Below are 13,230 nucleotides of genomic sequence, written 5' to 3'. Positions count from 1 at the left end.
GAATATAGAAAAGTGAGAAAAAGGTGATGTTTAGCGCTCCACTGCTGAGGGATTCACTGCTCAAAGGTAATAAAATAATAATTTGTCAGCTGAGACACGCACAGGTCACATGCAACAGACCTAAGATATCCACTTAAAGGAGAACTGTAGTGAAAGGTATATGGAGGCTACCATATTGATTTCCTTTTAAGCAATACCAGTTACCTGGCTATCCTGCAGATCCTCTGCCTCCAATACTTTTAGCCCTAGACCCTGAGCAAGCATGCAGCAGATCTGGTGTTTGGCATTTTTGTAAGATCTGACAAGATTAGCTGCATGCTTGTTTCTGGTGTGATTCACACTACTGAACCCAAATAGATCAGTAGGGCTCCCAGGCAACTGGTATAGCTTAAAAGGAAATCAATATGGCAGCCTCCATATACCTCTCACTACAGTTCTCCTTTAAATCCATTAATTTTATCCCTCATGCAGCTGCTGTTCTTCCCTATTGCATATTATGGACTGTTCTTGAATGCCTATGACGCTTATTTACTATAGAGATGTGAACATCAGAAGTTTATTTAAAATTGTATTTAAAATCAATCAGTACTCTTAAAGGTACTCCGAGCAGTGCAGAAACTATGGAAAGATGCATATCATTTTAAAGCGCTCTTTCTCCTCTTTCCAATGATATATAAACTACCACTCTACGCCTTTTCGTTTTCGCTATTTTCGCGATTGAAATTGCCGCGGCCGCGATTTCAATCATGAAAATAGAGAAAACTAAAAGGAGTAGGGCGACGATTTAGGTGTCGCCAGAAAGAGAGCTTTAAAATGATATCCATCTTGGAAGCAGTAGATTTGGGCGCATGAGACAAGTGGACAAAAAGGGCGCCCCATTCACTTCCATTATAAATATCGTTTAATGGGCGCTGAACGGGGAAAATAAGGCGCCGGAGATTTTTAAGGATTTATAACGGCGCCTGGAGATTTTTAAGGATTTATAACTATGTTTGTGATGATTTAAGTTTACAAAATGAGCCCGTGACGAATAACGTTTATGAAGATAATAAATCACTATTTCTAAAACATTTCTAACACATTATTATCCACCCAAAAAAATAATTTACATTTTTTTTCTTTACATTTTTTATTTATTAATGTCTGTAAAACATTATTATCCATAGGGGGTTTTAGGTTTAGGCACCAACAGGGGGGTCTTAGGTTTAGGCACCAACAGGGGGGTCTTAGGTTTAGGCACCAACAGGGGGGTCTTAGGTTTAGGCACCAACAGGGGGGTCTTCGGTTTAGGCACCAACAGGGGGGTCTTAGGTTTAGGCACCAACAGGGGGGTCTTAGGTTTAGGCACCAACAGGGGGGTCTTAGGTTTAGGCACCAACAGGGGGGTCTTAGGTTTAGGCACCAACAGGGGGGTCTTAGGTTTAGGCACCAACAGGGGGGTCTTAGGTTTAGGCACCAACAGGGGGTCTAGGGGTTAGGGATAGGTACAGGGAGGGTTTTTAATAAACGAAAATATAAGTTTCACTTTACAAACAGGGAAGATTAACGTTTTAAGAATTGCCGATCTCATACACATTATTTAGTGATTTATAAATTCTTAAAACACTATTTATAAACGAAATTCTACACAATAATTTCTATAAACGATATTGCCATTTATCGTTTATACCACGCGCCCTTTTTTCCCGACGCCCTTTTCGTACGTACGCATCCATCTTTCCATAGTTATATTATATTCCACAGGACGACACTTTCCCCAGTGTCAGCAGCTCCATTCAGCAAAACGTCAAATGATCGATTAATAGCAGAAACAAAATTTATAAATTGGTTCAAAGCTGTGCAGAACGGTTTAAATAAGGACAACAACTTCTTATATTGGTATGAGGCGGATGATATTTAAACTTTCTCAGCCATTCTAGCTGAACTTGTGAACTAAGAATTTACGATACCTCTGGGTCAATCCTAAACCAGGTCTGTGAGCATGGTGTAAACAAGGATGCTTATCTTAGCTAACAACCTTTAACCCCATTTAGATAATCTGTTTGAATTAAGGCATCTTAATGACATGTATTTATGCTTGAAAAAAAAAATATCTGTTTTCCCTTTTGATGTTGCATGTATATAAGCTGTCTGTACCACCAGCCTGCAAACTAACAGGATATAAGCCCGACGAAGGCTGAAAGGTCGAAAGCTTGCTTATTTTTATTCATTTTTAGTTAGCCAATAAATGGTATCATCCTGGTTTAAAACTTCTTGACTTCAGGAAAAAGTCGTCCTGTGTAATACAATGTAACTATGGAAAGATGGATATCATTTTAAAGCGCTCTTTCTGGCGACACTTAAATCGTTGCCCTACGCCTTTTAGTTTTCTCTATTTTCGCAATTGAAATAGCGGCCGTGGCAATTTCAATCGTGAAAATAGCGAAAACTAAAAGGCGTAGGGTGGCGGTTTATATATCACTGGAAAGAGGAGAAAGAGAGCTTTAAAATGATATGCATCTTTCCATAGTTACTGCTCGGAGTCCCTTTAATGAAAAAAAAAATAGTGACATGCTTTTGATTAGGACTTTATTAAAATTCTGCTAAATTCAGTATAGTGGTCCTTTATGTAATAGAGCTATTATTGTATAATGTACTGTAAAAATAGCTTTGTGCAACCTGCAAGACCGGGATTTCTTTTCTGGTTGATTGAGAATTAAAGTTAAAAAGAGGACACAAGCCAAAGCTCGGTACAAAATTACATACTTGCCTCAAAAGAGGGAAGCCTCAGGATCCTATTGAGGCTTCCCTCTGTATTCTAATGTCCCTGGTCGCTAACACCCCCCCCCCCCCCCCCCCCCCGACGATAAGCAACAATGCATAATAATCACATTGGGGCCGTATATCCCTGTATCTGAGGACTCCATGCTACTGCGGCCATGCTTGTGTATCTCCTGCGGAGCCACGCTACGAGAGGGGAAGGAGCACGGCACCAATCTGGAGGGGAGACGCACTCAGCAACGGGGGACATCTGAGTAGAGCGGGAAGCCTCAATAGGATCATGAGGCTTCTGTCTCTTAAAGAGTAACTGTTAGGCAGAAAATACACAATAAGTTCTCTACTGCATGCTAATAGAGCAGTAGAAAGGATGCTAACCAGGCAATGTAAAAGTTTCAAATCATTCTTACTTTTGTAGATTTCTCTCCTCATGCCCCAGGCTCTAAAAGTGTACGCAAGCCGCAGACAGAAGTGACAGGCATGCTGAATCAGCCTGATCGGCTGATGCCTCTGTCACTCATCTCTCTGCACTGCGATTGGCCGCCTGGTCTCCCCTTGTCTGCCTGGTCGCCGCTGCTGTTAGAGCGCACGGAGGTGGGCCAGCGGCTATCTCCTGTCACTGTCCTCTGCCCCCCTCCTCCAGTGGCATGTCTGCGCCCCCCCCCCCCGCGCCGTTCTGCCGCCCGCCGCCGCCGCATTCTCCTTTTTCCCCGCACTGAGCTTTGGGGAAGGATAAAGGTGGTGCACACACACAGACTCCCGGAATAATGGTTCCATGCGCTGCAGTATCCTACACTCTGCACTAGTGCAGAGAATAGATGGGAACGACAGCGCTTGGATCCATTATTAGGTGAGTCTGTGTGTGGCTGCTGCATTTATTCCTTCCCGCTGTGCTCAGAGTCAGTGCGGGGAGGAGGGGGATGCGGGGGGGGGGGGGGGGAGAAGATCTAGCCGGACACAAGATGGCCCCTGCCAGCAACAGGAGCCTTATAATATATAAACATGAAAATAACAGAAATCAAAACGTGAACACTACGATACATCTGTCATGTAAGTAGAGCATGTATTTATCTACTTACATATGTGTTTTTTTGAGGGGGCATTTTAGAGCTAACAGTCGCTCTTTAAGGTAAGTATCTGATTTAGATCCCGAGCTTCGGCTTGGGATCACTTTAACAGAGTTCTTTATAACAAGTTCACCGAGTCCACAGTACGACGGCTACTAAGTAGAATATTAGCAGTAATGCAGTGGCTGAAGGTAAAGGTGCAGGCATTGCTCCTCTACAGTTAATAACATAGAAGCCTCATCAGCAAGGACAAGACTCTAGTTCATTTTGTAAAGGCCCTTTAAGGCATCTCCACAAATAAGAGGTCTATGTTCCTTCATCGGATCTACGAGGAATAGAACTGCTGCAGGGTATCCCTTAATAGTGCATCTGGCTGCGGCCTAAATAGAACTGCATCATTCCTCTCTGGTTATTTGTTTAGAGGAGGAAATTTCAATCTGATTTCTGTAGCTATATGACCAGAGGGAGTACATCACTGCTAACATGATATTAATATAAACAGAGCATAATCTACAGCAAGGCTACTCCATTTTTCTTGCATGTCCAAAGCTTGTACAGCTTTCATCTTAGTACTGATAAGAAAACCGAAAATTATCAAAATCATAAAAATGTATGCAAGAAACTGATGGGAAAAGAAGAAATCCAGACAGATGCGTTCCCATAAATTACACAGTAACTAAACAGGTTCGCTGCCAATTTAATGGGTTTTTAATGTTTGCAAAGCGATGTTTAATATTTAGTGGATTTCTGGTATGACTGACAGTTCTACATTAGAAAATGATTTCTGACTACAATACAGGTTAAAGAGGAACTCCAGCCTAAACAAACATACTTTCATTAGTTTACATTAGTTAGGTTAATTAAAATAGATAGGTAATATCATCTCTTACCCACACGGTTTTAAAATAACAGGCAAATGTTTGATTTCATGAGGGCAGCCATCTTTTTGGTTGAAAGGAGGCGACAGGGAGCATGAGACAGCTCCAACTGTCCTGTGCACCTCTCCTAGTTGCTACGCAACGTGAACAACATAGGAAATTCCATCATGCTCTGCACAGCATCAGGGAAAAAAAGCCTAGGCTTTTTTTCTTTGATGGGTGGAGCTTAGGTAAAAATGCAGCTAAAATGATGCTTTGGTAAGAAAAACAAAGTTCTGATGCTGTGAAACTGTTAAAGAAACACCAAGCCTTTTCAGTTCTGCCGAGTAGATTTTTAGTCCGGAGGTTCACTTTAAGGCGGCTACAAGTTGCTACTAGCATGACACAGATGTTACTAACGGCATTATTATAATGTTAGCATTGCTACTGGCTCTGATACCTCCACAGGCGGGACCTAGAAGAATCTCCACCAATCATTGGGCAATGCAGGGCTGGCAGCCAATCCAGGAGGGGGCAATACCGGGAAAAGTGTAGGGGCAGTGAGAGGGTGCTAAGAGGAAACTGATTTGGAGTGTGCCGATGCAGTGTCTGATTGTGCTACAGTGCAACAGCTGTTGATCGGAATACAATTAGGGGTCATCTCCCTCCACTCTGTAGCGAGGAATACGCAAATCATCATCTTTAGACACTCTTTACCACTTAGGGGAACGCTGCCTGATGTCTCGCTGATCACCAGCAAAGGCTGGCCTGAATTACCGCAGGCGCTCCATTTGCAGCAGCCTGACATGGAGGAACATAAGGAGGACCTGGAGAGGTATATAAAAAGCTGCACTCTGCAGATATTTTTTTTACATACGTACCATAAGACACACTGACTTTCCCCCCCACTTTTGGAAGAGAAAGTTTGTCTTATGGTCCAAAAAATACGGTATGCAGTATTCTAAAATAAATGTATGCCTAGAGGCAGTAAGGAGTGTATGCTTGTCAGAAAAAAAGGAGTTCTAAAGGGAGCACTTAAAGATTTAAAAGGCTGGAGAGTTACGCATGTGTTTTGGAAGAAGATTCTAGAGGGAGAGTAATGCTGGGAATACACGTTTCGTTTTTGCCTTCGTTTAAACCTTCGTTTCGATTGTGCCTTTTGTCCTTTTCGATCCCGAAATAATCAGTCATACGGTTAATATCACCACCCACGGTTTAGTTTTTTTTTCCGATTCTGATGGTTTCGTTTTTCCAATGATCGAAGGCTGCAAAGAAACGAAACGAAAATCCCTTTTTACAGGGACGGACTAGCATAAACGAATGTATAATCGATCTGAACAGCCATCAAGCCTACCAATGGCTCGATTAGATGGATAAAGAGAGATAATATCAAACATGTTCGATCACTAGTCGTTCGTTTTTGGGGTCTATTAATCGAAACTATAATGAGATTATGACTATTTTCACATACGTTTTCAACACTCGATTCGTTTACCGAACGAATCGAAGGTTTAAACGAAGGCAAAAACGAACCGTGTATTCCCAGCATTAGGCAGGTGAGAAATCTATATGTGAATACGTGGAGGTGATTTTAAAAGGACAAAAGAAGGTAATCTGCAGATCTAAGATTGCAGTTGGGGTAGCATCTGGAAACTAGTGATGCAATGTACAGAGGAGAGACTGTGGAGAGCTTTGTAGGTTACGGGTAAGCGTTTGAGATGGATCTTCTGGTTAATTTGCAGCCAATTAAGAGTTTGATGGAAAGGGCCAGCAGAGGAAAAGTGAGAAGACAGATGAATGAGTCGAGAAACCGAGTACAGTTCAGATTGGAGATGTGCCAGTCTGATAGTTGGAAGTCCACAAATTACAATAGTCTAAACAAGATATTTTACTAGCATGTACTAACATTTTAGTTGTGTTCTGAATAAGGAAAGGTCAGATGCAAGATGGCATTTTTATAGCATTGAACAATGTTAGAAGTAAGCGCATTCAAAGATGGTTGTTGCAAGAAATATATGTGACATAGCCTTTAGAAACCGGTTTTGCCAATCAGGCAGAACTACAAATCAGGGACCCTCCAGTGAAACTGATGCCCCCACCTCAGAACTACGATTCACATCATCTTCCCCCCCTCCACCTTCAGTGACCCCCGCAGCCTGGAGATCATCTACCATGGTTCATACAACAATCGGGGGGCAACTGAAGATGACAAACGATTATGTAGCTTTCTCAACACTCAGCGGGTTAGTGACAAATTACAGATGGATCTTGACAGCATGTGTATATATGCAGACATATGGTAGATGCAGTTTAGTATTGATAAATGTAAAGTCATGCATCTTAGCTTTGCCAATGTCATAGGAGTATATAAACAAAAATGACAAACTCAATAGCTGGAAGGTTGAAAAAAAAAAGCGTAGAAGACCTAATTAAAGATAACTTATCCAATGTCAAAATGCAGTAGCTAAAGAATTTACAATTTTAGAACTGGTGAAATAAAAGGCATACAAGGTCTAACTACTTACTGTACATAGAAATGCTCAACAAGGTAGGTATTCTTAATTTCGAAAGGAGACAACCTGGCGACAAATCACATTTAAACACTTTCTGCAATATTGACCCCCCCCCCCCCCGAATGTATTGCTGTAGGCTAGAAACAAATCTGTACAGCACTTGACCATGAACTGTTGACCAAGGGATTGAGTCTTCAGCCCTGTGGGAAACAGTAGGTGTGTGTGTGTGTGTGTGTGTGTGTGTGTGTGTGTGTGTGTGTGTGTGTGTGTGTGTGTGTGAGAGTGAGAGTGAGAGTGTGTGTGTGTGTGTGTGAGAGTGAGAGTGAGAGTGTGTGTGTGAGTGTGAGAGTGTGAGAGTGTGTGTGAGAGAGAGAGAGAGAGAGAGAGAGAGAGAGAGAGTGTGTGTGTGTGTGTGTGTGTGTGTGTGTGTGTGTGTGTGTGTGTGTGTGTGTGTGTGTGTGTGTGTGTGTGTGTGTGTGTGTGTGTGTGTGTGTGTGTGTGTGTGTGTGTGTGTGTGTGTGTGTGTGTGTGTGTGTGTGTGTGTGTGTGTGTGTGTGTGTGTGTGTGTGTGTGTGTGTGTGTGTGTGTGTGTGTGTGTGAGAGAGAGTGTGTGAGAGTGTGTGTGAGAGTGTGTGTGTGCGTGTGTGTGTGCGTGTGTGTGTGTGTGTGTGTGTGAGAGAGAGAGTGTGTGAGTGTGTGAGAGAGAGTGTGTGTGTGTGTGAGAGAGAGTGTGTGAGTGTGTGAGAGAGAGTGTGTGAGTGTGTGAGAGAGAGTGTGTGAGTGTGTGAGTGTGTGTGTGAGTGTGTGTGTGTGTGTGTGTGTGTGTGTGTGTGTGTGTGTGAGTGTGTGGGTGGGTGAGAGAGTCAGTGAGAGAGTGAGTGAGAGAGTGAGAGAGTGTGAGAGTGAGTGTGAGAGTGTGCGCGCGTGCGTGTGTGTTACTGGACAACAGCAAAGATAGTCCTGGGTCAGAAGCCCATCCACACCCATTCCCTACCACTAACACCACTGCCCACCCCTTACTATGCCCCCACTGGCAAAATTAATGCCTGGCCCCTGCACCATTACTTTGGCCAGGCATATGTCACATGAGAAGGGATATAATGGTGAAGTCCATAGTCTGACTCTGAAATTGATAGAACAAAAAACAGTCCCATGACTGAAGCTCTCTCTGGCTTTGTGCGTATGGTGACTAAATAAATCTATAACAGCATCAGGAGTAGTGAGCAAAGGCTCATCCCATCTGTACAAGGGATAATGGAGACAACACAACAACAACGTGTACAGCCATTCAATTAGTGATCAGATCATGGAGTGGGTGAGGTGAATAGTAAGGCTGTTTGACTGAATCGAGTATCCAGCTATAATGCAGCTACTTACCAAGGGATGTACAGAGTTCTCTTCAGCACTGTGAGCAGCAGCGTTGCAAAGAAAGACTGCAATAAAAAAGAAAATTAAATTAATGAAATAGTCCATATTTTATACAACAGTCATAAAATGTTAAAAATCTACAAATAAAAGTACTGTATATTATTGATTTTCTAGGCCGGTGAGAGCCCTTCAGAAGAGGCTAGAAGTTAGTTTGTGAAACTGTTGTCAGGTCGTGCACCAGCAACGCCCACTGTTGCAACCTGACACCCCACCCTGCCCAGTGAGCAAGATAAGTACTTTTATGCATTGTCAACCTTCGTGTGAACTAAGCACTGCACTTTTCAACGATGTGGACTATTTTGCCTCTGAACACGCTCATTGATTGAAACGGACATTAGGCGTACCGCTGCTCCCACATTGCCCCACTTGAAGATCGGGTATGATTTGAACTTGTTGCTTGTAAGATGTTATGCATAACATGATGATGTAGTCTAAATTCAGGAATGGTCACGCCTAAGAAATTAAACCTTATTTAGTGGACATGAATGTAGTGCTGGATCTACTTTCTTCCTTCACATGATATGCAATTGTTGTCTCTATGGACCCTTGAGCACGCTGCATACTGGGTCTAAGCTTGAATACACTTATTTATAGTATCTATTGCACAAGGAGCCGTGGTGCCTATCGCTGTTTCTCCCTTTTGCACAAACTATAGATTTCAATATCCTTGGGAAGTACAGGGGGTCCACTACTTAAAAGGTAATGTCCAAGCAAAATAAAAAAATGAGTTTCACTTACCTGGGGCTTCTACCAGCCCCATGCAGCCCTCCTGTGCCCTCGTAGTCACTTACTGCTGCTCCAGTCCCCCGCTGGCAGCTTGCCGACCTCAGAGGTCGGCGGGAAGCATTGCGTACATTTTTACGCATTCCCGCTAGTGCAGGAACATTAACACATACATTTTTACGCATTACTGGTTGAATGCGTAAAAATGTACGCATTGAACCAGTAATGCGTAAAAATGTATGTGTTAATGTGCCTGCACTAACGGGAATGCGTAAAAATGTACGCAATGCATCCCGCCGACCTCCGAGGTCGGCAAGCTGCCAGCGGGGGACTGGAGCAGCAGTGAGTGACTACGAGGGCACAGGATGGCTGCATGGGGCTGGTAGAAGCCCCAGGTAAGTGAAACTCATTTTTTTATTTTCCTTGGACATTCCCTTTAAAGGGATGCTTAAAGAGAGTCTGAAGCGAGAATAAATCTCGCTTCAGACCTCCTAAATAGCAGGGGCATTTGTGCCCCTGCTAAAACGCCGCTATCCCGCGGCTGCACGAGGGTCCCTGTCCCCCCAGATCCCCTCCGTAATGCGGGGGAGCGCTTCCACATTGGGGCAGGGCTAACCGCTGCAGCCCTGCCCCACGCGCGTCTGTCAGCGCGTATCTCCACCTCTCCCCCGCCCCTCTCAGTCTTCCTTCACTGAGAGGGGCGGGGGAGAGGCGGCGATGCGCCGCTGATAGACGCGACTGGAGGCAGAGCTGCAGCCGTTAGCCCTGCCTCCAGGAGCGACCAAATGCACGACCAAGTCGTGCTGGGGTGGGTTTGGGGGTGAAGGGACCCCCTTTGTGCGGCGCAATAGCGGCGGTTTAGCAGGGGCACACGTGTCCCTGCTAACTTTGAGCTCTGAAGCGAGATTTATTCTCGCTTCAGAGTCTCTTTAAGCTTTTTACTCACTGGAGGCTTCTACCAGCCCCGTGCAGCTGTCCTCTGCCCTCGCAGTCACTCGCGGATCCTTCTGTCCCTCGCCGCCAGCTACTTTCATTTTCAAGCGACAAGGCGCAATGCACCTGCACAGGCATGTGTCTGCTTCCTCACATTCCCATCGGCAATAGCGTCCTGCGCAGGACTGGAGGATCCATGAGTGGCTGCGAGGGCACGGGACGGCTGCCGGGGGCTGGTAAAAGACCTAAGTGAATAAAACTTTTTTCTTTCAGGCTTTAGTGTCAATTTAAGAGACAGGTTGTGTTCAGAAAGATTGTTTGTAAGGTGAATCCTGAGTTAAACATGGTGAAACGTGGATAAATGATATATTTTCAGACAACTCTGGATTTGAACATATAGTATAAACTCTGGTTTTTGGTTGTTTTCAATATGATTTTAAAAATTTTTAAACTACTTATAACAGTTTATACAATACTGTAATGTTATGTAATAAAAACAGCACTGCAAATTTTGTACATGAAGACAACATTGCATCTCGGAAAAATTCAGACAAAAAAAAACTCGAGACAGTTGTAAGAGGACTGCATATGGAATCACAGAATCCAACCAACAAAAGCTCTTGGGTGCGGGGGGGACTCACATAATACAGTTTCTCTCCACATCGTACATGAGCTGGCAGTCAGCGTGTCCAGGCATACTGACACAGTGCAAAGGTGTCAGGAAAAGCACCGCTACTAACCTCTATTTTCTTTCTATTCTCCATTGAAGACAATAGAGCTAGAAGTGTTAATTGTTTATAGATTTATTGACTTCAAGAACTGCTCGTTTTCAAACAAACAATCTCTGGCTTTTAAATTAGACTTGAGATTTTTTTTTAAATCGAAAACTGGATATTACCAGTCTGCTGATCAATACACTTACAATCCGGGAATATCTAAAAAATACAGCAGGCTGGTACGTGTTATGCCTTGTGTACTAATTACACAAAAGAGAAAGATTCATCAAGTTATCCTCTTCAGGAGAAAACGTTTGACCCAGCTTTCTGAGCTATACCATTTCCCAATCAGCTAGAGTAAGACTCCTAGCAACAAGGATAAAGAAATACTGATGGTGTATTTTTATTTTTTTTAAAGGAAACCAGAGACGTACTGAAAAAAAAAAGTAGCTTCTTCCAGCCCCATGCCCGCGGATCGCTTCCACGCCAACGTCCTCACTCGGCCACTGCAGAGATACGTAGAGGGCGCACATTTCTTAGGCAGACTGGCCGCGACAGAGAACTTACGACACCCGGTACCGGAGCTAGAGAAGAGTGAGGACGGCAGCGTGGGAGCGATCGTGCGTATGGGGCTGGAGGAAGCCCCAAGTATGTATAAAACTTTTTTTCTTTAGTACATCTCTGGTAGACTTTAAAGTGTACGCAAGGCGAATGCTTTTCTACAAATGGACACCAAGGCATGCTTCTAGCTCAGTGACATGCCTCTGTATCCCCTCTGCACAGCTCTCTTTTCCCCCTTGAAATTGCTGACAAGCAGCTTGTAGGAAGCATTAGCAACGTCACTTCCCTGCCTTTCTCCATCCTATTCCCGCCTTTTCTCTGCCTTTCCCAGAACTCTGCCCTGCCTCTCTCCACCCCTCTGTGTCACAGCACGGCTCTAAGCTCTCTGAGAGCTCTGTGAAAAACGAGAAGCTGCAGCATCGTGACCTCTGGGGTCGTGGCCAACTTGAAAAAGAAAACTTCACTTGCGACAGCAGATGAACAAAGCAATGTAGGAGGGCAAGGAGCGGATCGTTGGACTGCTTTCCGCCTCGAGTTCTCCTTAAGCTTTCTTGTTTTATTTACTTTATTTAAAATGTACCTGTGAGAAAAATAAAAAGTGCAAAAGTGAATAACTAAGAAACCTTAGAAAAGGGATGCATCTGGATAATACTGAGGCTTCCCCTGTCCCCATCGAGCTCACTGTTCCAGCACTTAGACCCTCTGAACGTATTCCGCAAGGGCTTGTCGAACAGGACCATCATGTAGCAATGCTCTGATTCATGTGTGACAAGAGTGCAGCCATGAGGAAGAAGATGGTCCAGGTGAGAAGTGGTGGGCTGCAGGAGGATCGGGGAAGCCTATGAGTAATTCAGATGCTTCCCTCACAGGTCTGCTTTAATAGGAAGTTAATATGTCCTCCTCCACATTCTTGTGAGCTTTAAGGGATTCCATAGCTAGGTATAACTTTGCCAGTCATGCAGTTCATAGCTTATACTGCAGGAGACAAACCTCCAGCCGTGTAATAAAATTATCACACAGGTGTTGATGCAGTAACCGCCAGTTACATTGCCATTACTACCGCCAGCAGTGCTTGCGTTACTAAGGTAACAAGTGGTACTGCAGCAAAGTTCGCATTACCCATGTCTTGCTGGTTGCACTAACTGCGAAAAATGCAGAACACTGCTTGTGGTAGTAACTGTAATATTGCTGTGTGCTGCCTGTGCAGACAAGATTAGCAGCGATCAAAGAATCAACCCCAAAATCTCTATTCTACACTGTTACATAGCAAAACATGGATTTCTATGCAACTCATTACCATCCCTACCCATGATGTATCATTAGCTGGTGCTAATCTAGTTAAGGGGACCCAGCAGGAAACCTCAGAGGAAAATTCCACTAATATTGGGTGGACAGCAACCTCCTTGGACTTCTAGGTTTCAGATCGGTTGCAGTAAACTACGCTCACACTATTTGGCCAAACAAGGCTTTGTACTGTAAGCAGGGGTCCCCAACCACCGGGCCGCAGCTCAACACCGGGCCGTGGGAAGTGTTGCACCGGGCCGTGGCTTTCCCCTGCCTCTCCACGTGCTGTAATGTAAATTTACTTTTGGCCGCTCGAAACAGCCTCTAGTCTCGCCCCCTCTGTTCTTTGTTTTCAGTGCTCTCCCTGCACAGCTATTTGCTGGTCGGAATG

The 13,230-nt window shown here is 44.1% G+C and overlaps 1 protein-coding gene across 2 annotated transcripts in view; it reads right to left on the bottom strand.

The window, feature by feature from the left end:
* Positions 1-13,230, bottom strand: part of B3GLCT (beta 3-glucosyltransferase) — a 632,866-nt gene that overhangs the window by 450,835 nt on the left and 168,801 nt on the right. For both annotated transcript variants that reach the window (XM_068267036.1, XM_068267035.1), the window contains exon 2: positions 8,572-8,627. In XM_068267036.1, coding sequence (XP_068123137.1) covers positions 8,572-8,627 — 56 coding nt within the window. The remainder of the gene's footprint in view (positions 1-8,571; positions 8,628-13,230) is intronic.

This window comes from Hyperolius riggenbachi, chromosome 2, assembly GCF_040937935.1.
Source record: "Hyperolius riggenbachi isolate aHypRig1 chromosome 2, aHypRig1.pri, whole genome shotgun sequence".
Lineage (NCBI taxonomy): Eukaryota > Metazoa > Chordata > Amphibia > Anura > Hyperoliidae > Hyperolius > Hyperolius riggenbachi.
This window is presented reverse-complemented; position numbering and strand designations above follow the sequence as displayed.